The 27169-nt window shown below is 41.5% G+C and overlaps 1 protein-coding gene across 2 annotated transcripts in view; it reads left to right on the top strand.

Moving 5' to 3' along the window:
• The window catches only part of DAPK2 (death associated protein kinase 2), a 53377-nt gene that overhangs the window by 15631 nt on the left and 10577 nt on the right, over positions 1-27169 (top strand). For both annotated transcript variants that reach the window (XM_061347649.1, XM_061347648.1), the window contains exons 3-7: positions 15266-15487; positions 20586-20724; positions 23756-23885; positions 24947-24995; positions 25650-25676. In XM_061347649.1, the coding sequence (XP_061203633.1) occupies positions 15266-15487; positions 20586-20724; positions 23756-23885; positions 24947-24995; positions 25650-25676 (567 nt within the window). The remainder of the gene's footprint in view (positions 1-15265; positions 15488-20585; positions 20725-23755; positions 23886-24946; positions 24996-25649; positions 25677-27169) is intronic.

The raw sequence follows: 27169 nt of genomic DNA, 5'->3' as shown, positions 1-27169 counted from the left end.
TTGGTGCCTGAAGAGGTATTAGACGATTCTCTTCTCTTTCCCCTTCTAAGGGCAGAGGATTGTGTGATTTGGGAGTAGTTTATACAATCCTCCCAGGCATTTAATGCTATCACTCTTTGAAGGCATCAGACTTCCTGGCAGATTCAGTTTCTTTCCGTGTTTGAGCTGTTGATCAAAACCAGATACTTCAAGAAATTATTTTCCATGGAATGTTTTCAAAGTGTAACCCTCCTCAAATATGAGTTGTTGCTAAGTGTCACTTTTATTCAAGTAATGGCAGACTGCATCCTTTAACATTAATTTTAATAAACTTTGTAAGAAGCCTATTAGCAGTTTTGCCTGTTTTCAGAAGGATCCTGGCGTAAGCCATTCGCAGGAATGTTTGTAGCAGATCCCTTTGGTAGCACACCAAAGCAATGGAGATGCTTCTTGAAAGATGTGAGGATGTGAAGGCTAACTTCTTGGGAATATGCAGCAGGTCTTTTAACTCCTTGTTCTTGTGGTTAGGGAGATGCAGCAAGAGACAACCAAGAATGGAGACTCTTAACATGGAGGCCAAAGCAGGCCAAGAGAAGAAAGAACTGGAGTACTGAGCTAGTGATGTAATTTCCAGGGAAGGAGCAGCAATAAAGCTTACCGGAGAGGCTTTTAACAGAGTGTTTCAGGACTTGTGATTTGGATGGGTAGCTCTATTTAGCTGGACAGGAGGAGTTCCTGTACAAACCTCTGAAGCCTTTTTCAGTTGTACTGACAGACACTGCTGGTGGTGGTAGGTGCCCAGTGTGTGCTGGAATTTCAGAGATGTACAGTGTAATTTATCAAAAGTTGTACCACAGAGTCATTAATCTCTTACGTTAATCTGTTGCCAGCCAGGCTGTAGATGGCTGTTGACATTTGTGCCTTCCGGATAGCATCACTGTCACATGTCGGGTTGGGGCTGAGTGTAGGAAGCTTCATGGAGCTTGTCTGGAAGTGTTTCAGGACAATGTCCATTGAGAAGGCGTGTTCCCAGTGGGCAGTGCGAGATCGGCACAGCAATGTCCAGAGACAGAGTTCTGCTCACTGCAACTCACTTCTCTGCAACATACTCCTTTCTTCAGCTTTTGTCTCCCTTTTCTGTGTTTTCTGCAAAGGAGGAGATATGGTACGGATACAAGATGTATAGTCTGATGAACTGATCTTCATAGGAAACCAAAACTAAGTCTTTCAGTATGTATAAAAAACAGGAAAAGCATTTTGTTCAAATGCTGCTTTGAAAACCTGTCTGCTGGGAAATGCAGACAGTTTATTGCTGGTACAGGATGGTGGCCTCTGAGGAAGGCAGCTGGGCATGTCTGTAACACTGTAAGAGCAATGGTCCTTCATGTTACTGATACGATAATTGAAAGGCCATTTTGGTGAGCAAGTAAGAGTTATTCCCCTCCTTGCCCTCAATGATCTAGTTTCATTTTAAAAGCTTTTAGGATTTGCTGAGCTCCAAGTCTTAATTGTTAAGTGTTCTGGTGGGCTGGGGAGCTCATGTATCACACGATCACATGTAGTAAACTTGTGTTTGTCACATGGGTGAAAAAATAATTGTTTGGTGCAATGTATGCTTTCATTTATTCTTTTGTTTTCATGGTGGTAACATTCTTCAAGGCTGCTTCTCCACAGTTATGTTTGCTTTCTGTTTCTACATGACAGTGTTTCATGTTCTGATGAGATTTTTCAATATATGAAACTTTGATTCGCTCTCTGAACTTCAAAGGGATTTCTGGACTTTATTCCACTTTGAATAAGGTACTTCAGTTCTTAGTGTAATTGCAGTTCAGCAAACTCTTTTGTACATCCCGAGTCTGCTAAAGAGCAAAACAGGTTCATGCATTAGGTGTTTGCTTTGGTTCAGGTTGGTCCCTTTTGCGTTCTGTATAACCAAGCAGGAAGAAATTCCACATGATTCAGTCAACGTCTTAATGCAAAAGGTAATCACTGTGATTTCTATTGACTGGTTTGGGCATAATCCAGCCTTCAGTTTCTCAGCCCCTGCTGACGTGGGGTATGGTTTCATGATTAAAGCCAAGCTAGATCTTCTGTCAGGGATCTATTATGCCTCCTGTAGCCATCACCTCTCCAGCTACAAATTCCTGCCTCCTCCCTGCCTTGTGTATGGAGGATCAGCTCTGTGCACTGAGACAGCTCAAACTTTGTTCTTTTGTCTTCTGGGTGAAGCTTAAAAGGACAGCATATGTGACATTTGACCAGTGTCAGTGGCACCTTGGGGCCTGGCACGTAAGCGCTGTTCTGACAGTGTAACTAGTAAATATTTATTTATGTAATGAAAACAAAAAGCAGAGATAACTGATGTATTTTTTTTAGGGGAGGAACTTGGAAATGTGTGATCAAAAGTCATGTCATGGAGCTAAGCGGACTCTCCCTGGTAAACAGAGAGGTGTGACTGCAGCCAGGAAATTTACCCTGAACACACAGCACACAGTAGCTTCGTACCAGGAATGGGTTTTCTATTTATAGAAATTGGTTAGTATTATGCTTTCTCAGACATGGGTCTTAACTCTGCTCCTGGACTAATTTGTGCTTTGAATTAGTTCTTCACATTTTGAAGGCTAGCCTTGGATTATATTTTCCTACAATATACACAAAGCCAGTTGTTGCTTTTAATGCAAAATGTGAGTTTAATTATGGAGCACCAGCCAGCACCTCTGTTAATATTTCTTGTTACAAAAGTCTTCTGTGTCATGTGTTTGATGTATATTGCTTGAATCTTTTGTTGAAACAGTTGTGGCATCTGGTACATGGTCACCACCACCATGATTACAGTCTGATAATACAAGTGAGTCTACCTCCTCAGTCCATACCTGGCTTTTAAAGTATAATTAGAGCTGAACGACCCCAGTAGTAGTATTCAGTGATGTCTTTAACCACTATTATTAACTTATTACTAATATTAAGCCTAATCCCAGTCTTTGCTTTGCCATTCCTGAAAAAATAAAACTATTTTTTCCACTTTGTATTGCAGTAGAAAGCAGATGGGAATTGGAACAGCAGAGAAAATAGACTCTGTATGGTATTCGTTCCATGTTTTTGGAATGAAAACATGTTATTTATGAGTAAAAATACCCATAAACATTGCAATGATAAAACATTGGACAAGTTATTAGCATCGTGCAGAATAGGATTTGCAGATACATACCTGATGATCAAGCTTAACTTCCCTCAGGTGACGTCTGTTAATAATTGCTAAAACTCTATGTCAGTGGTTTTGAACCAGAGTAAAAACCTGTTGTAACAGCTGAGTATGACACACAGTGACGCTTTGGTGAGGAGAGGCATACAAAATCACTCCAATAGCTAGACTTTGTTCTGTCTAGTGCCAGCATGTTTTAGTTGGAGTCACTGGCCTGTTTTGGTCAGCCCATAGTGCAGATTCAGCCACACCAGAAGTGAGTGACTGTGTACCTAAAGCCAGGACTTGTAATCTTTACTTACTACAGAATTGACAGCTTTCGCAAGAGAGTAGTTAACCTCAATATTTGAGTTTTGTGGATCTATAAGCCTCATAAAAAGAGAATGTCCACTGATCTCTCTGTATCCAATGTAGGAAGAGTGTAGGGAACAAATAATGTAGTTTCGGTCCTGTCCTGCTGCTGGAGGAGATTGTTTGCTTCAATATAGTAACGATTAAATAAGATGAGGAGATAGCTTCCACCTCTTGTTTTGGAAGAATAAGAATCCACAAAGAGCAGTGAAATGACTTTGAGCAACCCTTTGTGGTTTTGGCTTTACAGATAGTTTCCTAAAATCTTTATTAAAATACCAGCTTGATTTCCATCTGTTTCACACATGAGGAGGAGGAAAATCTTTTAACCTTTTGATCATAATACTGCTACCCTCTTACAAGTGATCTGTTTCTGGGTATATTATATTGAGTCCATATCGAGCTGGATTCGGACCTATAAAGATGCAAGTACATTGTGCTAACCTTCTGCAGGCATGTTATGTATATTCCCTGGAGTTGCTCCACACAGCAGAAGGAACAGCTTATCACATTGGCTGTTCCTGCTGAGCGTGAGTCAGCTCTGACCTTCCCCAGGTCTGTGGGTTCAGTTGTTACAACTCAAAGAGCTGATACTCAATCAAAAGCTAAGTGTGATACGTGCAGGGATTTTTTTTATTGTGTGCATTTTCTTCTTGAGCTTCAGATTACATTAAAAGCTTGCCAGGCTATCAGGAACTTGCCAGAATTACTGGGCTCAGTCTATACGGCTGCAGACTCTGCTCCTCCAACCTCTGGAGCTGATAAGAGCCACGTTGCTTGTCACTGCATTACTGGAAGTTTCCAAAACCATGCAAGAGCTTCAGGAGGTGCTGGTGATGATTTAGTATGTGACATGGTTTCTCGTGACTCATGGCTAAGGACCCCAAATTGCGTTTAAGGCATTAACTGACTGCAATGCAGGTAACATGTCACTTTACTGATAGACTAACAATTCACAGGGTTGTTCAGAGACATTAGATTTATTAAACTTCGCTTTGAATTTCAAATGGTTTATTTGTTTTCTGCTTATTCCAGTAAAGCAGATCCTTCTGCTGGAGTCCATATTCCTCTGCTGTTCTGACTCTCCTCTGGCAGCGGACACAGAGATGGTTTTGGGCCAGGATGCATCAGTTACCTTTGTATGAACTGTAAAGAGATGGGGGTGAAAGGTGCCAGACAGTGATGTTGTCAGAGGCAGCCTATGTGCAAAGGTCCTCAGCACTTCCCTGTTGTCAGTATTGAAACTTACCTTGTAAAGTCACTGTATTCTACAGTACTGGACGTTCAGTTAGTTGAACATGAGTTGGGAGTGAAAACATCAGCGTGCTTAAAAGTGGCAGCTGATTTTTTTGTGAGTTGTTTTTCTGTATGAAACAGTGCATCTTGTTAGGTTTAAAAATGAGCATATTGTTCAAGTGCTGCTATTGTGATACTTTCTAATATTAACTGGTTTGATTAGAAGTCACCCTGACACTGCCTGGGAACTTAATGAACCTGAAATGAAGTCATGTTAGTTGTTCCTCATACTGTAAAACCTTTTTTCCTGTCTATATCTCAGGGCTGTGGTAAGTTAGTAGCAGTACTATGATAATCTTGTGTGAAAGCTTCAGAAGAGCACTGTGTGAATCAAATTTACTTCTGTATCTTTCACACACATTAAGAATTTATCTACTTTTAGTAGCCAAGCAAAATTCCTGATAAATGCTCTACTAATAAGACTTTTAGATTATTTTGTCATAATCTGGCATCTGCCCCAGTTTAGGTTCTCAGTAGTTGCTTTAGGAGAGAGCACCACTGTGTTTGCAATTTGTTTGGGGAGAAAAAACAACCAAACAAACCAAACCTCACTGGTTGGCAGCTTCAACTGGAAGGACAGTAAAGGTTGTGACTGGTTTTAAAGCCCTTTATAAAGTTACAAGAGGCATCAGTAGAGTATTTAACAGATTAAGGTTTAAGGTTTCTATTTAGTTTCATTCCATAAAGTCTTATGGAAACAGCAAGATACTTTGCCTTCAGTTCCCTTAGCCTTGCCATGCTAGGGTTTCTGTTTTGTTCTTTCAGCTATTGTACTCTAGTTTCTGTGTAAATACTGCTCTGTTGGACATATTCGTTCACTGCTTAGATTAAATTTCTGCTGTAGAAATTTAGTCTACAGAAAAAAAGGTATATAAAAATAAAACATACTACCCATTATTGCTATAATCCGTGTACAGAAGGCTTCCAGTTCTTTCTGGCTGCAACCACAGACTTCCTACAAAACACTTATGGGAAAGTGCTTTAATGCATATGTTTTGTGAACCTTGCATGGCCTTTGGTTTAGCTGTGTTTTGTAAGTGAGCTGAGAGCATACAACTGGGTTGCAGAAGTTACCAACAGATTCCTGTGTTCTCTGCCGGGAAGAGCGTGCCAGCGCAATTACAGTAGCAGAAGTTCTCTCTGCAGTGTAAGGAAACTATTTAGCTTGATAAAATGAGGTGCAGTAGAGCAATTGTGATCACTTGAATTTGAGAAGAAAACAGCTTTTCAGGCTTAATTTTTTTTCTTTTAAGAATGGGATTCAGCAAGAATCCCCAAGGGCTTTGCTTTGAAAATTAACAAAAATGCAGCCATGAAATCATTAATGTAGCTTTTCCAAGAAAAAGGAGTGAAAAAGATGGCGAAGTAATAAGGTGCAGACTTTGTAAGCTTGAGGTCACCAGTTAAAACCATTCTGAATTTAGGAGTGGCAAATAGGCACAATGATCAAAACTTGACATGAAAGCTTTTGCTATAACTGAGGGTAAATGATCCTTCCTTGCTGCATCTAAATAAACTATCCTCTTCAGTGTAGAGAAGCCCTGCATTCCAGTTAGCTGGACACTATTATCTGTGATTATGTTGATGTATAGTAACTTCAAGACGTACACGTGATGATATATTTTCAGGATTTTTACTAACCTCTAACCATATATTATGCAAGATCAAAGCAAAGGATGCTGTGAGCAGTGGAGACTGGATGCTGACAAGGTGAAGCTCTCTTGGCTTATGACATAGGCTGTCAAGTAAGTGATTACTGCCAGTAAACATAAATACACTTGTTCTCAGGGTTAAAGATAGTGCATTGACTCAGAGCTCAGTGAATGTGAGACACGGGATGGGGTGTCATTCTTTTTTTTTCTCGCTGTCAAGGGACCAAAGGTAATTTATCATCCAATTAGAGAAAGAGCCAAACTTTGCAAAGCCTAGGAAACCTAAAATTAGATCTGTAAGCTGTGTTTTGGCTTCCTATGCATAGGCAACCACGTCTGTGAATTATGCCATAGAATCATAGTATGGTTTGGGTTGGAAAGGACCTTAAGATGATATAGTTCCATCCCGCTGCCATGGGCAGGGACACCTCCATATCTTGCTTTTAGATGCATAGAGCATATTTTGGGTTGTGGGGAAGGATGCTGTGAGACTGAAACTTTTTACCCTACTCTTCTATAGAAAATCATCTTGCATTGGAATTGCGGTTTTGTTGTTTGATGTATACGTGAGTCAGAACCATCTGGTCATATCCTATGGATATGACTGTCATTTTACAGGGTACCACAGTAAGGTACATGGATGAAGTGACGTGCCTGAGGCAGCCCCACTTTCTGCCCAAGCTGAGCTCAGCACCTAGGTGTTTCTAATCTCCTCAGTATGCAGAGAGGAAGCAGTTTAAACAGAATAGTCCAAAAATGTGAAAGCTCTCCAGCACGTCTTTTACCTTCCCAGTAACTAATCCACTTCTGAAGTGCAGTCAGGCGTGAGTTTTGTTATCTTGCTACATAGTATGGCTCTGAGACTTCTGGTGTGAGTAGTTACCTTCAAGGCCCTTACATTGTCTGGAATGAAGTGACACTGTTAAAACCAGCTGGCTGGCATAGCAACCACAGTTTCTTTAACTCAGTCTTGAGAGAAATGCACATCTGAGCAAGAGCTGAAGTAGGCTGCGAAGAGCTTGGTGCCACCTTAACACAGTAAGAAACAACAAAATGTGTGAGGGAGGAGATCAAGGAAGGTCATATCCACTTCCCTTAAAAACATTTGATAGTGGCCACAGCAGTTTGGTGAACTTTTCTGTCTGGTGCAGCAATACGGGATGTACCAAGAAATCTGGCTGGGGACTTTTTACAAGGGCCTGTAGGGACAGGACAAGGTGGAATGGCTTTAAACTAACAAAAGGGAGATTTAGATTGGATATTAGGAAGCTGTGGCTGCTCCATCCCTCGCACTGTTAAAGGCCAGGTTGGATGGGGCTTGGAGCAACCTGATCTAGCAGAAGGTATCCCTGTCCGTGGCGGGGGTTGGGACTGGATGGGCTTTAAGGTCTTTTGCAACCCAAACCAGTCTGTGCTTCTGTGATTCTATGTGTTGACAGCAGTATTACTGTGCTGATATGGCTGTAGCTTGGTGTACTTTAGCTCATTGTTTTGTGTTCTTCTCAAATGAAAAGAGGAAACTTTTTCACCTCCCTGCACCTACTGTAGGTCAAAACCAAGATCAGAAAAGGGTAATAGACGTTTATGGCACCTTTCCAGTAAAAAACCTGTGGAAAAAGTGTTGCTGTGTCTCCTCTGCAGTAGGCTGCGATTGCACCCTTCCAGCAGCCTGGCCATGTGCTGCTGGCATTGCTGAGCCCAGCCGATCCTCCTTGCAAAGTGCAGCCTCAAGCCAGCACCTCCCGCTTGGAAACAAAAGGAAGCCCAACTAAATGCTCAGATTCCCAAGTGAGTTTGCAAGTGCTCCATGAAAAGAAAGGTTAAACTGTTCTGCATTCGCAGTAGTCTGTTTGTGAATATAGGCAGATAAAAGATTGTTTGAGCTGCTGTTAGGTTTTATTTTAGTTTTCTTTCTGGTCATATATTTGTGTGAATAAAAATATGAATTATAATAACAGCAATTCTAATAACACCCAGAGACATTAAAGTAATTTGTAGATCCAGCTCTATGCTTACCCCTTAAGATTTTATTTAATTTTTTCCCAGTAGCATTATCTGCATTTTACAGGCTTTGGGAAATTAAGTACAGAAAGACTAAGGTGTTATTTTTCTATCAAGTCTGTAGGAACCTAATTACTGTTACAGTCAGTGGAAGGTTGCTGCTTAAAATCCCTTGCAAATTTGTTCCAAAGTAAATCATCCTGGCTCATCTAGGGAGTTGAGTGTTACCTCTTGACTGACAGAATGCCCCAGCACTCCCCTTTGCAGGATTCAGTTTTCAAATAAGTGTAGCTGTCAGCATGTCCGAATGCATCATCTATTTTATGGGAATTTCAAGTTTCAACAACTACCAAAAGTAATAGTTAAAAAAATCCTCTTTTTTTTAGAACTCTTTAATAAGTAGAATGAATAATGAATTCTTTAATAAATGAAAATAAGATTAACATGGACAGAGCATAAAGAAATAGACTGAATGTGCAGAAAGGGAGCAGATGGTTGGTATTTGGAGAAGAAATGGTTTGCTCTCCTCAAATGATGGAAACAGCTTCCTGATGTCCCCACTCTGGCCACAGAGAGCCCGCTGGAGCCAGGTAACCTGGACTGTCAGCTTGGGATTCTATTTACATATTTTCAGTGTTTCATGAGAGCTACTCATGGGTGTGGTGTTTCTGGAGTATCGGAGGAAGAGTCATATAAACCCCTACCTATACAAACAGCTGCTGAAGGCTGTCTTTATTCTAATGCTCCGTAGCAGCAGCACTGTTACGCATTAAGGCATTCAAAGCTGTCAGGCTGCACTCCTGTCATGCTGCCACATCAATTTCTGTCCCACAGCACTGCCCTCCAGAACCAGTATTAAAAATAAACTTTGAAAAAAAAGCAAGAAGAATCCTGTTATTCTGGATTGCCCAGATTCTCTTCCCTGCGTCATTTCCGCATCATCTCCTGAACTGCACAACAATTAAATAAGCTGAACTTGTGCTCTTCTAAAGTGTGCTTCTGAAGATGGGCTCCAAAACCAGCCAGTAATATTGTCTCTGTGTTCTTATTCAGTGACAGATATCCTAGATGATAGTGACAATGTGAATAATAGGTTGTCTGCATTGCGAGGATCAATTCCCATACTAATGATGGACAGATTTAATGTTGTACCTAATTATATTCTAACTGACAGGTTGCAGCTGCTGCTGTTTATACTCTTGAGCTGTTACTGCAGTTGAGGACAGCCTGTGTTGAATCTGTGACAGGGCTGTTGTACAGCTGTCCAAAATAGCTCTGAAAGGGAACAAACTCCCATTTCTCCAAAAAAAACCAGGAAAGAATTAGGAAGTGTCAGCCTCTGAGCTTATCGTGTATATTGTAAATACATGTGTATGAGCCAAGTTATCTTCAGTTCAGCAATACACCAAAACCCATGAATACATTTAGCTGGAATTTGGACACGTGAGCAGTGAAATTCAGTTTCAAGTCTAAGATCAGCCACAGACTCCCTGTGTGAAATGAAGTAAATGGGTTAATTAGTGCTGCCAACTCAGGTGTCAGAGAGACATACTTCCCTTTCTTTTACTTTTTCCTAGCCTAGATTGGAAGTTTTGGTAAGCTGATGCTGTTTGATTCTTGTGTGCTGATTGGAAATGCATTAAGAGGTGCAGAAATGGTCTTGTCTTGGTCCTTGGCTTTACAAGCTCTCTAGTTAACAAGAAATTCAAGGTGTGTCTGACTATGATTATAAAATACCAGAGAGGCATATTCTTTTTTCGCAGCTGTATGAGCCTCCACATGAACTCTCCACTGTGTTTGGTAGAAAAGCAGAGCAATATGCTACCCCTTCAACACTTGTTCAAATACTTTTCTCCCTGCCTGTTCCTTCTGCAGCTTTTAGCTCTTAGTGTGCTTTGGGGTTTCTGTACCAGGCAAAGCATTGGGCTACTTGTGTGGAGAGATACAGCGCCTGCTGCATGATGACAGCAGTCTTTAAGGTGGTCAGAAAATACTTGAGCATTACCCTGGGATGCTTTAATAAAGACCCTGGCAATTCAGGAACAAACACGGGGAAAGCATTTGCAGCAAGGAAGGAAATGGGTAAGAGGGGGAATGGGTGGTATCGTGGGTAATTACACTGTCACTCTCTTAAATGTCCTAGGATAAGAAGTGGTGCATTTGTATTTTTCCCTGTGGTTTGCAGCCTCTTCTACTCAGTCACAAACTGTCTCAGAAAATACTGTTTGCAAAAGCATGCTTTTAAGGGATAAAGAGAATGGCAGAAAGACTGGGACAGGAGCAGATAGAGTATATTTGTGGCTATACATGCAGGGGGGAAATGGGAGATTACAATGGAATCGGTATTATGATAAGCAGCTGTCCCAGACTAAGTACAAGGAGAAGGCAGGAATTCCTATGCTGTGATGTAATCATTTTTGTAAGCTTTTGAAGGAAACAATAATGTAAAAAGTTCACAGTATCACTGAACTTATTAAATACAAAAGTAACTGTGTTAATTCCCATAATCAGCATTCATAAAACAATATTTTCTCTCTGAACTTTGCTGGCAAAACTGATGTCTCCAGAGAGATTTCGAGGAAGCAAACACAGCAACATTAGTACCATGTCTCTTTAGAAAGTCTGGACCAAGCAAGATGCAGGTCATGCAAACAAAAACCCCATTAACCCCACCATATCTTACATGAGCAGCTCTCAGGACTACAGAACGACCTCTTTAGCAGAATGTTTAAGGTAAGCTTAGGGATTTTGTACCAGGATTTTCATTCTCTTGTGTTCTCCAGGGTTTGCACATAATGATAAAATCAGGAGACAGAAATGCGAATGAACAAATGGATTTGACAAATGGCTGCGGTCTCAATTCCAGTTGTGATTGACTATTCCTAAAGGGATAAGTGCACTTGTCCCATTTGTTCCTGTCTCTCTCCTGAGAAGTGTTTAGGGTACATATGAAAATGAAAACCAAAAGAAGTACTTGAGGCTGCTGGGCTTGGTTTGAGCCCTTTGAATGAGAGGCTGCCTCTGCTGTGGAGTGTCAGCTTTTGAGAGCAGTCGAGCACCAAGCGGCAGCCTCGGTTCTTAATTTCTTTGCCTTTGTAGGTTTCAGACAGACTCCAACCAGATGTCTGTATTAATGAAGCACTAAGTACATTATATAATTATAAGGTTCTGAATATAATTGCTGTGTATGCTGCATAATTTAAGTTCCAACTGTACTTGCCTCTCTCATTTACCAAGCCAATGAAGGATATAATAATATTGAACACAATAATAGCTCACAGTGTAGTCATAGGGGTTGCATTTAATGAGCTTGTTTGTGATTCTTATAAAGAGATTCTCTCATGGCAGATAAAATCACAGTAGCTAAAGGTTAAGGTTATCTGTAAGATGAATCTTTTCCTTGCAAGTCTGGATATAATGCCCTGAGTGAGGAAATACCTGATACTAAACTTATAGTCTGGGACTGGAGATATGCCAGTTCTTGCAGAGTGAGATCTCCACCACACAGTGCATTGTGGCAGGAGAGAACAGGGGTGCTTGTGGGTGTAAAAAGGAGCTTGCTGTCTTGTTTTGTCTGTGTGTGAAGTGGTTGGACATGAGCAGAGACCCATGAATCTGAGGAGACAAGGGCTTGGGTAAAATAGTTCTTTTGGGGGTGGGATCTTGCATACCTGTTAGGCTTTACACACACTAGGCAAGGGCGATTGTACTGGTCTCAGAGGTTTCTTATTTTTTGAGTTGACTGTGGCTTCCTGGCCATGCAGTTTGGTAGAACTGTAAAGTTTATTTCTGCTCTGTGGTAGAAATGCAGTGAAATACTTTTCATTGGTAAAACCTGAGCCTTCTGACTGAGGAATGCTTGGTAGGCTATGGGGTGCATGTGTAGTAGACTTAAAATTTCCATGTTTCTCATTCCAATTATTATGAGAAGGGTGGAGCATGGTTTTGAGCTGGGGCTCCTTGCCTCTCAGTCACTGAGGTTTTGCACATACTGCTTAATTCCCCCCTGCTCCCATTTTGATATCAAGTTGGGAAAACAAAACGCAGATTTCATGAGGCAATAATTTTAGCCCAAAGTTGTTAAACTGAAGCCTGTTCTGTCCTTACAGGTTGCTAGTTTTGCATCTCACTGTTAGGACAAGATGCAGGCTGAAGTGCATGGCCTTTTCCACAGGCTCAGTTCCCCAGCTATCTAGTGGCTATGAAGTCCTTTAACCTAGTGCCCAAACAAAAGCAGTCAACTTTTCTTTCCATTCATACACTTGTACCTTTTATTGCAGAGATGTTACTCCAAGACTTGTCAGCAGCAGCCTGCTATCAGACTTACCAAACACGATCTCTGAATGCTGCTATTAGAGTCATTTTCCTTGGCAGTTGTTCTTGCCACTGTCACCCTTCCTTGCTAGCTCCTTGTCCTCCTCCAGCTCAAATTCAGCATCCCATTTCATTATGTACTTTATACATCATTATGTCTAGGTCTGCACTGGTAGTTAGTTATGGGAAGGTAATGACAAATATTGAAGTACCGTGATGTATAAGAAGGTTCATCAGAACATACAGATTTGTTAACAATGTTTACTACTTTGAATGGAAGTTACTGACTTTATTGAATCAGTGAAAATAGTGGGGTTCCTATTGGAAGTAAAAGAGAGCAGTATGAATGAAACTCATCCAGAATGGAATGGACTGACCTAATTCATATTTGAACTGACTTAAGCTTATGTGAAGACCAAGTGCGCTGACTCCTCATTGGTGCTTCAGCTGGAGGAGGGCGCTGAGTCTACATCAGTTTTGTTTGAAAGAGTTAACATCAGTGCTTTAACCTAGGTTCTCTTTTTTAAAACTTGTCAGGTTTTGAGTTTCAGTTTTCAAGATCTAAGGAGAATTTGAAAATTGGAGAGTGTTTCTGTCCAGAGAAGGCAATTCTGCATAGGTTTTGTGAGAAATCTTGATCCTAACTTGATTTTAGTAAAGACGGGTTGGCATTTAGAGTTTCTGATGAAATCTCAAGCCATACAGGTTTCCTATAATTTCAGACTAACAAGTATAGAAGTATTTTCATTCATCAATGTAAGGAGTTAATATATATTTAAATCCATATGCCCACTGCTCTTTGCTTGATCTGGGTATTTCAGATTTTAAAGAAACCTAACACACCCACTAAATCTGCCAAGTGATCCTTCATGAAAAGAAATATCTTTCTCTTTAAGTGTGATTTTTATCTGCTTTTTGGAGTCACTTTGGAGAAGAGCCTATTACATTGCAGGGCACAGCACTGTTTGTCCTTAGCATTTGTTAGGCTAGCAGGAAAGTGAGATAGACAGCTTTGTGCTGAGCAGTGTACAAATATCCATAAGCATACTGTGTGGAAGGAAGGAAGTCTTCCCTGTTTTGTTGTTAGGGCAAAAGTGAATTGCTAAAGGGTATACAATACATTTCTGGCAGAATTCAGATTGCTTAAATCCCTCCAGTCCTTTAGCTACAGAACATCTTTTTCTCCTAATTTTTGTACAGTAGAAGTAGCTCTCTTAACATGTGCTTTGTAGACTAAATGCAAACATGTTAATAGCTTATGATTGAATTTCCTTCTTTGTATGTCTGTGCTGACTTTTGTGTGATTAAACATTTCTAAGATAACACAGTTGTCTTTGTCCCTTCCAAATGTGATGAGCAAAAGGTTTCTCTAAATAATCACTGTTTTGTTTCCCATTCTTGCCTTGTGTAGAATTCTTATTCTTCAAATCCTTCTTTAGCTGCAGACATCTTAATTTCGTAGCTGCAGATTCTGTCTTAATTTTGATAAGACATTTCCAGCTTGGTTACAGTTAGTTTTTCAGAAGAGAAATTGAAAAGGAGGGAACATCAGTGGAGATGGTGCTTTCTGGCTGTTCAAACACTGCCTCTCCAGGGCATGGTGAAGTAAGCAAAGCTCACACAAAGGAAAACAGAGCAGCGTCCCCTACTTTCCCATTGAAGAGTCATTAACAACTGTCTCAGCTTGAAAGGTTCCCACCACTGACATAATGCTGCAGCTTGCAGGGTTACTGTTATCTGAGTTAGCCGTCTGACTTCCAAGTGTTTCCCTCTTAGGAGATTGGACTGGAATATCTTACTTTAGGAGCCACAGTGAGGAAACTTGTCTTGGCAACTGACAGCCACATACCTTTTAGACTTTAATGCGGCCACTTCACTATTTGGTACAGTGGGAAATTCTTTGTCCTTGAAGTGCAGTGAGAAAACTGCACTTACTCAGGTTACCTTTCTGTTACATTATTGAATTATCAAGAGAAGTGCAGAAATCTGAATAAACAACTCTCTTATTTGAAAATTGGTTACTGGAGACCAGTTCTACATTTCCAAAGGGTTATCAACCCTTTCAGTTCTTTTCTGAGAGATTATTCTTAAGGGAAGTACTTAAATGCATGCATATCCTTTCAGACCATCCAGTGGCATCTTGCAGACTTGAATGCCTTAAGCATTACCCAGTGAAGGAGTGGTAATTTGGACCTTCTGAGGCAGATTTTACTCATTTGAGCACAAACTGCTTTTTGGAGATAGTAGCATCTGTCCTCCCTTCTTGTCAGATATTGCTTGCCTTTGCTAAATTTCAGACACAGCAGGAGGCCACCTTGTTGTGCTATAGTGACCGTCCTCACTGCTGGAGCAAAACCAAGCTGGTATGGTTAGCAGTGTTGCTCAGGGGTTGTATATGAATGGCTTATTTGGGACCCTGTGGTTATATGAAAGCTTTAAGAGACTTTTTGTTATGTTCTTTTCCCTGCAGTGGCCAGTTTGCCATAGTGAAGAAATGTCGAGACAAGAGCACGGGGCTGGAGTACGCTGCCAAGTTCATTAAGAAACGCCAGAGCCGGGCCAGCCGCCGTGGAGTGAGGCGTGAGGAAATTGAGCGGGAGGTCTCTATCCTGCAGCAGATCCTGCATGCCAACATCATCAAGTTGCATGACATCTATGAGAACAAGACGGATGTGGTCCTCATCCTTGAGCTGTGAGTAAGGGGACTTCCTATCCTCTGGGGTAGGATGAGGTAAATAGGAAGCGGAAAGGGCTGCAGAGGCAGAACGTAGAGGCACTGTTAAAATGGAGCTGTTGTGTTCTCAGGCCTCACAGATCCTGGCAAGAGAATTGCATGAGGTTGCTGGTAAACAGGCCCCCAGTTCATCCATGTGCCCTGGCGATACAGGTGCACCTTAACATCAGCTGAGGCTGTTGTTACGGAGCCAGGGAGTGCTGTCAGCTTGAAAACAGTTTACTCACAGAGGGATTACCTCATGTCTGCCTAGTTCTGCCCTGATGTGAACTTTGGAGGAAGCACGAATGGACTCTGAATGTTGATTTCAGTTTTCTGTCTGCTTCCATCTCTTTCAATACATGTGAAGGTGTCAAGTTCTTTGCACTATTTGCAGCCATTCTCTGTACTCCCATATTTTCCCCATTTAGAGTACACAGTTCACAGTGTGTTTTGTTGATCTGCTGTAAGGAATGTAAATTCTTAGTGCACATGCAAATTTATATCTCTATGTATTTGTGTGGCTCAGCCTTCCTAATCTCCACAGAGAACCAGGGAAAGCCTGAACACTGTCACACAAAGCAGAGCAGGGTACAAGTGTGCTTGTATTCCTCAGAGCCAGGAATGGAAGTAGTTGTTACAGTAAATGAAGCTTTGCTGGTCAGAATGTATGGTCTTGGCCTAAGGGGTTGAAGTTTGTCATGTAATGAAGGAAGACAGACATCAATTTAAGATTTTTTGGGCTGTGTCCTGCTCTTTGGTGGAACCAGTACCATCTGGTTCACAAAGCTCTGAGTCTCAGAGGACCTGTGCAGATGATGACATGTCCTTTATCTGTCAGTTCACGGTACTAATGGAAAGCTGTAAGCAAGGAGACAGCCTGAGGTCTTCTACTTACTGCAATTTTTGGGTAAATGATGCAAGTTATCTATATGTATGAAGGACAAAATACAGAGACACCATGGCTGAAGGTACATAGACCCTCTGTTCCTTTGGGCCCCTGCCTTGGCCTTGCGAATGGAATCCAGGCTATGAGGCTTTGATCCCTGAGTGAGATGGAATAACCACTCGCTTTCTGGGGAGCAGGAATTTAGGCCAGGGAGCATTCCTGGAGATTACTGTGACTACTGGCAGATGGCATATGAGTGATGATAAGCATCTGTTAATTTTTAAGTATAGTCTGGGCCCAAATGGTGGTCTCTATAGCCATGCACTGGAAGACAGATGGGTTTTTCTGACTGGCAGCTACTTCGTGCTAAAACAACCTCCCAGTTTATTACCTTCTGCTTTTTCCTGTCCTCACATGGCCTGACACATTTTGTGTGTCCTGTTGTTAGGCTGTAGCTTACTGCTCTTTTTAAAAGGCAGGGTGCAATTTGACCTGATTAAGGCCCCTGCATTCAGCTGCTGTGTACAAATTGAGGATTATGATAATTGCTAATAAAGATAATTAAATTCTCTCTGTAAATAGATAATCTCTCCTCCTGATGCTCTGCTATCAGAGTCTTATACTCCCTGCAGTTCATTGAAATAAGCAGTACAGCCCCTGCCAACTGGCCTTATGTTAAGCTACAGTGGACTTCAGCTTCAAAAGAATGTCCCCAGTATTCTTGATTGACTGAAGAAGCTACCCTGGTGTTTGAAAGAGGCTTTGGCTAAAATGACCCTTTCCCAAGCTCACTGTCTCCTCTTTACACAGCGTTTGATTCTACAGGTGCTGTTTCTTCTCTTCAAGAGCAGGAAGAGCATTGCCAAGCCCACTGCTATTAAGTGCAGTTTGGCAGGTACACGGTTTGCCCTTCCTTATGCACATTGTTCAGGGACATGCTCCCCACAGCTTTTTGTGACTTTGCTCTTCTCTGTCTCTTGGGCCCTGCCTTGAGGCTGCTTTGCCCAGACAATAGCAGCCTGAAGGTGTGTTTGATTGATGCACCAGTCTCCTCTACTGGTGAGTGTCAAGGTTGTGTACACAAAATAAGCAGCTGTTTCCAAGAAGTAAGGCAGCATTGTCACTTGTCTTTTATTGAGGTTTGAAGGAAGAGCAAAGGTATAATGTGCTTGCTTCTCTGTTTGCCATGGGAATAAGGTGACATAATAAAAGGAAAAAAGATTGAATTAGAGGAAGGAATTTATTTTGTAACCTAAGGTCCTTTGAGAAAGGAGCATTTACTCCTTTACAGATGGTGCTGATTTAGAAAACACACATCCCTGGATGTTCAAATGTAACTTTTAGTGCAGTTATGAGGGTTTTACTGCAAGGGAGTTAGTGTTCAACTGTCTTTTGGGGGGATTCCATAATGGTTGGCTTTAGGGGTTGCCAAATCTCTTCTGCCTGCAGTTTTTCTGAGTTCAGGTGAATAACTTGGATGAGAATGATCCTGAGCTAAACTGCTCACCACTCCCTGTGCACAATTTACTCAAACCCTACTTTAAATGCTGAGTCCTTGTTAATGAGAAATCATCACATCTCTTTGACTGAATTTTCTTCTAAATGACTTTTTTAAGGTCTCTGCAGCTTAGCCTAATGTCTTAGGCTGTGTCATAAGAGACTGGAAATTGATGTACTGTTTGTAAGGCATGCTAGTCTCTGACCTTCAGAAAATTAAATGCTCCTGTGGTGGTTGTAAGGAGGAGTCTTTTGCTGGTGAAGGCAGAGGGACTTCAGACACTTGAATCTTCTTTGGTTTCCTCTTTTATTTTAATGTTGTATTCTGTACCTTGGAAATTTCTCCCTGTCTAGCCTGATTCAGGGTTAGTGTAAGCTAGAGAGAAGAGGGAAAGTACAGCCAGGAGCTAGCAAGTGAATCTCCTGTGATCCTTGTTCTTACAGGCTGTGCGGTGTCTTCAGTGGCGTAGGTGGTTGCCCAGGATGTTGTTGGGGTGCTGGAGGCTGGGTTACATGGGCTGTTGGTCTGGTCGAGAGAGAGCTGTTTTATTTTTAGTCCTGAGTAAAGAGTCCAGCTTGAAGAACAGCTGCCGAGGAGGTTTGACAGGGTAAAAAGAGGAAGAGAGACTTATGTGCTTACATGGTTGAATTCCAGAAAAGTACAAGTAAGTGTCCTAGTGCAGCTGGCTTCCTGGTGACAAGGCCCTAGTGCCTGCCAGAGGTGAGTGCTTAAGTGCAGTTTGAATAGAAGTCATTAAGGAAATGGTACTTGCCTCCTCTCTGTACACAGATTCCATCAAGCACTTTACTTGAAGATTTCTTTACTGGCTTGCTACAGCTGTAATAATTTGTAAACTAATGACCCAAGGCCCCTAAACCTGTTATGATGTGGAAAGGAGGCAGTGTTCCCTGGCTCCTGACACACACAGGGTAAAACACAACCTGTCCAGCAAGGCTGATGGTAGCGCTGAGACCCTTGGTTTGTGTTACCTGAAAAGAAAACCAGAGACCAAAGGAGAGTCTCACAGGCTGAGCAAGGAGGGAGAAGGCAGCAGCCAGAGGCAGCAGTTGCAACATATTTTTGTGTCATATAAGCTTGTTTTTGTTTGCCAGACATTCAGTTGTAACCATTAAAGGATCAAGTGACTTCTGCCCAGGTGAAGTGTCCTGCTTCTTCTTGCTGAGAAAGTTTCTGAATATGTGGAAGCTGCAAAAAAATGCCCGCTAATCAATGCCCAAGTCAGTGGGCTCTGTGTAAGCCTCTGACTTTGGAACAGCAAGGTATGCTGTCACAGCAACAGTAGAAGCTAACAAGGCAGATGGCTTTGTGGCTCTTGACATGTTGTTCTTGCTTGCAGTTGGCTTCTCCTTGCAGTTTTTATAGCTGTTCGCAAGAGTTTGCTCTGAAAGAAGCAGAATAATCGCCATCTTCTCACCACCAGTGGTGTGTAGGAACCTGGGATCAGAGTAATCATTGCAAAGCCCTCTGCATTGCACAGTGTTGTTGTCGTGGTTTAAAACCAGTCAGGAAGCTCATTCACTCACTCTCCCCCTTCTTTCCCTCCCCCTACTCCCGGAGGGATGGGGAGGAGAATTGAAAATGCAACTCCCACAGGTTGAGATAAGAACAGTTTAGTTAACTAAGGTATAACATAAACCACTACTGCTACCACCAATAATAATAATGATAAGGGAAATAACAAGGGAAGGGAATACAGCTGCTCACCACCCGCTGACCGATAACTCGCCCCCCAGCCCCACCAAGCACTGACCGATACCTCATCCAACCCTGCAGTCCACCTAGCCCTTCCAGGTAACTGTTAGTTACCTCGTCTGCATGATGTGCTGTGGTATGGAATACTTCTTTGGTCAGTTTGGGTCAGGTGTCCTCCCAGCTTCCCCTCCTCCCTGGCAGAACATGAGACTCAGAAAGTCCTTGGTCAGAGTAAACGTTACTGAGCAGCAGCTAAAAACATTGGTGTTATCAGCGCTGTTCCTAGGCTGAAAGTCAAAAACACAGCGCTGCACCATCTACTAAGAAGGAGAAAAGTGACTGCTACTGCTGAACCCAGGGCAGTTACTAATAACACTTCCTTGCTTTGGAAAAAGTACTTTAGGTACCTTCTAACCTGCTACAATCTGCTTAATTCTTAAAAATTCAGCACAAAATAAATGTTTTCGTGGCAGTTCTGTCAGGTGAGGATCTGTGTTTAGGACAGTACAGTGGCTGTTCTGGAAAGAGACCTTACTGGCAGATCTTACTGCCTCATGTTTCTGACAGCAACCCATAAGTGAAGTTGCTGTAACAGTTCTTGACTATTACAACTTGTTCTATTTCCTCTGTCTCACCCAAAAGAAAACTTTGAAAAATAGCAGTCGAAATATGCACATGTCTGTGGATTCAGCAATAAAAAAATGTACCTCTTTGAGTCCTTTACAGTCCTTAATGAATCAAACCTTGCAGCATTAATGCCTTAGGGAAAGCCAGTCCTTAATTCACTGGGGAGAGAGCTGAAGCCTAAAAGAAGTTTTGGCACACTGGGACCAGAACTCAAAACTCCAGACTGTCTGCAAGAGTGGCCTTTTTCTAACGCTGTGGAGTTTTTTTGCTACTTCAGTTTTCTGTGCTGACCTTTACTTTATGTGTTACAGTGCAGTAGATAACAGGGTGTTTTCTGGTGTGTTTTTCAGGGTTTCTGGAGGAGAACTTTTTGACTTCCTGGCACAGAAGGAATCTTTGAGTGAAGAGGAAGCAACGAGATTCATCAAACAGATTTTAGATGGTGTGAATTACCTTCACTCTAAGAAAATTGCTCACTTCGATTTAAAGGTAAAGATGCTGATTTAGACCTTTTATTGTTGATGTTTTTTAATGGTGAACTGTACCTTTTATAATGTTTTGGATACCTGTATTTCATACCATGCCTAAAATAATAGGTAAGATCATTGTAAATGCCCTGCACAGCTGAGTGCTCCAAGGAAGATAACCTCCCTGTAGTAACTTTTGGATGGGCTTATGTATTTACTGACTGGGAAAAAGAAATTGTGAGTCTTCATCCTTCAACTCTGCATTTGTGGGATCATCCAAAGCATGGTGTTTAAAAAATAAAAATGTTAGCATGATGTACAGAAGAAATGCATTTTTAGGAAGAGGAGCCAGGTCCAGTTGCAAAGAACTGTTGCTGCTTCCCATCCCCACTGTGTTTAGAATTACATGAGGAGTATGTGTTCTCCTGTGCAGTCTGGTTAATAGAAAGACTTCTTGATTTCTTAGCTGCATAGAGTCTTGAAAGCACATCACACAGAGCTCTTTTTCCACAATATCAGGTGTCACCTATAGTTTGGATCCTTGACTTCGGTATCAGTACAACTGGCTTCAACAGTACAGAAGACTTTCTGCTTCTCATTGTGGCCTACCTAGGTGAACATGCTTCTCTGAAGCTAGGAGGATGCTGTCCTTGGGAATAAAGCTCTTGAGACTAGAATAAAATGCTTTTTCAGTAGCAGGCTCACAGCTGCAGAACTGACTGCCTCAGACATCACTCCTTTCAGAAATACATTCAAAATGCACTTATCCCATAGGAGAAAGTACAATAAAACAGAGGACGGAACAGCTTTATAATGAAGGGAAAGGGAAAATCTCTACTGCTAGGTACATGTTCCTAACTTAAAATTCAGGTTAGTTTATTATTAATTACATGTGTGCTATAGATAGACTCCTCCCAGATTTTCAGGATATATGTGCTGATTCCTTGTGTTAAATGTGTGCCTACTGCTGTCTTTGTCTTAAATTGCTTTGTGTTGAGTCAGTGTTAACGGCAGGTATGTAGTCATTGCAAATACTGCATATCACATCTAACCTAAAAACTGGTTAGCAAGCTTCCATCCAAATCTTCATGGGGTGCATGTGAAAAGCGTAGGAGATGTGTGAACATATGAAGGATGTGCACTTGATTTTGTAATTACTACATGAATCCAGAAGCCAAGGACTGAAAATATTTGCTTTGCATTAGAAAACAATGTAATATCTACAATGAAATTATTGTGAGAATACGGGTGCAACTTTTTCTCTATACTGATCTCTAGCTGCTCATTTTGGTATTTAATACCAATAATGTTAGGTGGTTGGTGAAGATGTAACAAGAAATGCAAGACAGGAATTGGGAAGGATAAGTAAACAATCATTGCATTGCTAGTGAACATCACAGCATAACTCCTGGGTTTTCAAGGACTCGGGTTGGAATTTTGCTGGTGTTAAATTAGACATGTATTTTTAAGCAGGAATCTGATTAGATAGAGAATGATTTATAATTCCCTTGTCACTTGACAGGGCTCCATTGACTGCAGTGGAGCTCCAGTGACTTACACCACCTAAGGAATAAAACAGCCCAAGAGGTAGTGACTGTGCCTTTTTGCCATTTCAGTCTGTTCTGTCTGCTCTCAACAGTCTTACATCATGTGTCTGGGCAAACACATATGCCCTAGATCCATGGAAGAAAAACACAATTGTTAGCCTGAGGCCAAAATATTCTTGGTCCAGTGACTATGACAATAAATTATTCATCTGCTGTCTTTCCCAGTGCAGCTCTGACTGTGAGCGTGTGTTCGCAGGAGCTGCCCCCACATTAGCATCTGCTGGGAAAAGGCCAGGCAGCTGCCAGCAGGGAATTGAAGTGTCTCAGTGTTGCTCTTGAGCTTATGGTTAAGTTATGATAAATGAATGCATTAAAGCTCTTCATGGGAGATAAACTGAACCCATAGGTTACTCTGAAACCTGTGAAATAGGGCCATGTAGGGAATAACTAAAGCTGAGATATTAGCTGAAGAAATAAGATTATGAAATATCAATTACATCTGGTAAAGAAAGTAAAAGTCCGGCTGAAAAAGTTGGCTTTAATTTCACAGTTCAAGCTTCAGCTTTTCCCTTCAATGTTCTGAGAGATATGCTACATGTTCTAGTAATAGTTTGCTGTCATATATGAGCTAGGACCTCTGATGCCAACTCTTTGCATTTTTGGGACTGCTCAGATAACAAATCCTGGGTTTGCTCTTGCAGCTTTGAATTTAATCTCGTAGAGAGGAGAATTTTCCTTAAGTAGGTCTAGGTATGACTGGAATACCTTAAGAAGCATTTAATCAGACCTCTTCCAGTAAGTTACAAAGCAGTACAGGAGCAACTGGGCAGAATCAGTAACATTGCTGTCAGTCAAAGTACTGAGTGGTGCAGCTCTCCCTCAGGATCCAGCAGTGGCATTCTGGCTCTGCACCATCTGCTTCACATACCTGCTACCTGCTGTTATGTGTGTGCCAGTTGTTGTAACTGGGGCAGATCCATGGGGTCAGAGTGTGACATCTTCTCTGCAGGCCAGGGGGATACTTTTCTGTTTCAAAAAGTGACAAGATAATCTGAGCTTGCACTTCATGTTGTATCACAGTGCTGCTGGTTTGATAATCTAATAGCATATCCTGTTAGATTAGGGAACTACATACAACTGAGTGAAAAACTCCTGTCTCATTCTGGGAACAAGGGTATCTGGTTTTCATCCTGGCAATAGCTGTCATTAAGAAAATAAGCTTAGGAGTGCTAACAGGAAGATAAAGGCAGATTTTGCACAAGATAGAATTAAAGGAATGAAAGTATCACTCTCAGTAGATCTGCTTTGCTTTTATGTAGTTCTGCTACATTCAGTTATGTCCAGTTTCAGTTGTAGCCCTTTATCAAACGAATGAATTGTAAATGGTTAGGCACAGGTATGTTTCCTGTTCTACAGTCTTGTATAAAAAAAGTCATCTGAGAACTCTGCTACTTTCTCAAGATATTAATATTATAATAACAAAGATCTATCTTTGGTTATTTTTAGCCTGAAAACATTATGCTTCTAGACAAGAATATCCCTATTCCGCACATCAAACTCATTGATTTCGGCCTGGCTCACAAAATAGAAGATGGAGTTGAATTTAAGAACATTTTTGGAACTCCAGAATTTGTGGGTGAGTGACCTGTTCATTTGCCATGTATTGCAAGTTCCATGAGGAAGTTGAGACTTCTTTCCAAAGTGAAGAATTGAGGGTGAGAGGAAGTTTCAATCACATTTCTATCAGGGTAGCCTAAAACTAGAGGTTTACTTTATTTTTCTGGACTAGGTAAAAAGTGCTTTCTATAAAGCGGATGTGCTACTTCTGTGAGAGTAGGTTGCTGCCAGATAAATAGAGATGTAAATTCAGGGTTGTGACTGTGAAACCCTGCAAGTAAAAGTTGTAATTCTTTTACTATTGCCTATTTACTAAAGCTCTTTGCATTGCAGTACATGGGGACACAATGACTGGGTATCCCTAGCATTGCTTCCTGATAAAACTGCCTCACACTGGGTACCTATTAGGTACAAGCCTCTCACCTCCCCTTACATTTTTCCACCCGATTCTTTTTTTACTTGGATTTTAACTTAATCCTACTCCTTTCTACTAGTTTCACTTAGAGATTTTGGAGTTTGTTTGCAGAGGGCAAGGACACATCTGTTATAGAGGTCTTTTTTCATCTCATTACCTCACCTTGGTCTTTCCTTTTTCCTTCACTCTTATATGTGGATGTTTTTCAACGAGGAAATGGTTCTTATAATGATAATAGGTTTTGGCACAGATAGCAAGTGTAGTTTCAATCTCTTGCCTAAGGGCTGTTTCAGACTGACCATCAGAAACTAGCTTTAATGGCACCAGTTAAAAACAAGACAAAAGCTCAGATTCTTGAGGGTAACAGTATCCTTGGGAAGCATAATTTGTTTTAATTAGCACTGTAATTAGTATACAACATCTGCTTTACCCTTATACTTGAGTTGCACAATGCTCCGAGTTACTCTGCATAATCTCTTGCACACCTATGAACTTGAATTCCTGTCAGGCCTGTAAAACTCTAAACAGTGCAACGTAGAGCTGCCTTTCTTTTCCCCAACCCTTTCTCCCTCTTGGCAATTTGGTGGGTTTGAGCTGCTGTTCAGTTCAGCCTGGTAAAAACCTGCTACCTCAGTTGCTGATATTTAATTGGATTCTTCTTACAGCTCCAGAAATAGTGAACTATGAACCCCTGGGACTGGCTGCAGATATGTGGTATGTTTTGAACTTCCCCCACCTTGCTCTCCTGTTGTCTGTTCCCAGTTTGCTCTGAACAGAGTCCATTCTACTGCAGCAAATCAAAAACCAGACAAAAAAACCCAAACCCTTACATGCAATTAATAACTCTTTGTTCTTTCCATTTGTATGCATTCTCTTACATGAAAAGATGAGCATTTAATTTCTCCAGTATTACAATAAAAAACTGATGGCAGTTACAGAGTTAACATTTTACCACTGTCCACTGCAGAGGAGGACTCTTGAAAGAAAACATGTTCCTGTCGCACTTGTGACAGCTTTATTTATAAGTCCTGCATGTAGAGGAGACCTGCATATTAATCTGATCTGCTGAGCAGGCAGGCAAAAGAGATCTCCCCAAATAAAACTTCCTTGTTCCTGTTTCTTTGCATTTCTGGTGTGTTCTGTGGTAAATAACTACTAGAGTAGAAATACATGAAGACTTCAGATACCCACGTTACTTGAAGTTGTGTGTTAAATTCATGCTCAACACCCTGAAACACCAATCTTTGGAAGAGATATGTTTTCTAAAGCTGCTTGTATAGCAGCTAATATTGATTTTTTCATATTGTGTATATTAAGGAGAATACAGGTCATGTAGAACCCCTGCAATTAATCTCCTTTGTTTTTCAGGAGCATAGGAGTCATCACCTACATACTGTGAGTACAGTGGGTTTGTCGTGTAGAAGTGTTCCTAGAGCTCTGTTGCACTAGTATGAAACTGCTCTTCCCTTTAGTCATGTAAGAATGGGGTGGGCAGTGGTTTGTCTGATGGGCAAATGTTATCCTGCAGCCTTTTCAAGTTTAAAATAGGGGGTAAAAGAAGAGGGGCATTCTGAAATGTCTCTAGCATCACTGGGCATTTCTACTTCTTATGGGACCTCATCAGCTCCAAATGGTAGAGGATGGAAAAGCTCAAGTGTATTGGTTGCTCACAGAATGACCGCAAGCTATCAGTGTGTGGAGGGAACAGAAGGTGTAATAGTACCATTTACAAGGTGAGTTATTTCAGGTGAATACAGGGAAGATTTAATTTGCTTGTAAAGACAAATCAGTCCAGGTTACTACACATAAATGTGGTCATCTATGTTCAAAAGGTGATTTTAAGCTGGGTTAGGAGCAGAGAAGTTGACTGTGGGAACTGAGAATTCTTCGTACAGCAGACAAAAGGGCTTGTTAAAACGAGTAAAGCGAAGGCTGGTTGGGAATACTGTTGTAGTCAGCATGAGGGGAAAAAACAGTATGTCAGCTGGTGATGACTAAATAAAAGTAGGAGATTCTGACAAGCTCATACTCAAAGAAATGAGGTTCTGTGGGCATCCTGGGGGCAAGCCGTCGAGAGAGTTTTAAGGTGGAGCTTGACAACTTGAGAAAGTGTTTGTGTGACAATGGATGCATGCATTGGAGGGACAGCATTCGCTGCTTCAGGTATTCTTTCTTCTGGTTTGATAAGAGAATTACAGAAGTGATCAGCAGTTCTTGGAACTAACTGCTTCCATTGAAATCAAGCTGCTGTGACTGCTGGGGAGCAGCACATGGCAGAAACTCTTTTTACAGACACTGAGTCAGGAAATGACAAGTCATTTGCATTAGGTGCTAGGATTTGAGAATCTCCTCATTTTGCAGACCTAAAGACTAAGTCCCAGAGAGGCAAATAGAGCACTATTGGCTTTGGCTTTCAGCAAAGAGTCAGAAGGTGGAATTACACCTGCTTCATTCCATAGTTTGGGGAAAGGGGATAGAAACCAAGGCTCTAGGGCAGGTTTCCAAGCTTTAGTTTTGGAGCAGTGCCCATGGTCTGTGGCGAGGTGCCTGCTTGTAGCCTTCTTTGTGGCTAACTGAAATGGAACAAAAGCTTAAGAGGCAGAATGTAAAACCCTGTAGGAAGTGAGACTGACTGTTGCTTATGGAGTGACATTTACTGCATCAAAGAGAACTGGAGGACCTAACTCATGCTGCCTTGCTGTGAAGCTGCTTTGGCATTGTTGCATGGTTATAGAGGGAGGGGAAACAGTTTACGAGCTCAGGTGTTTATTCTGTGGATAAAACCACATGTGGTTGCTGGGAACTGGGCTGAATGGCCCAGGTGGTCCCGTTAAATTTCTGCTTATCCCCAGATTCCCAGCCAACATGGCAGTGGTATTGCAGCAAGG

This window comes from Neopsephotus bourkii, unplaced genomic scaffold (genome assembly GCF_033783945.1).
Source record: "Neopsephotus bourkii isolate Nb327-2 ecotype Australia unplaced genomic scaffold, CSIRO-AGI_Nbou_v1 NB_318, whole genome shotgun sequence".
Lineage (NCBI taxonomy): Eukaryota > Metazoa > Chordata > Aves > Psittaciformes > Psittacidae > Neopsephotus > Neopsephotus bourkii.
The sequence above is the reverse complement of the archived record's forward strand: the minus strand, read 5'-3'. Positions and strand labels throughout refer to the sequence as shown.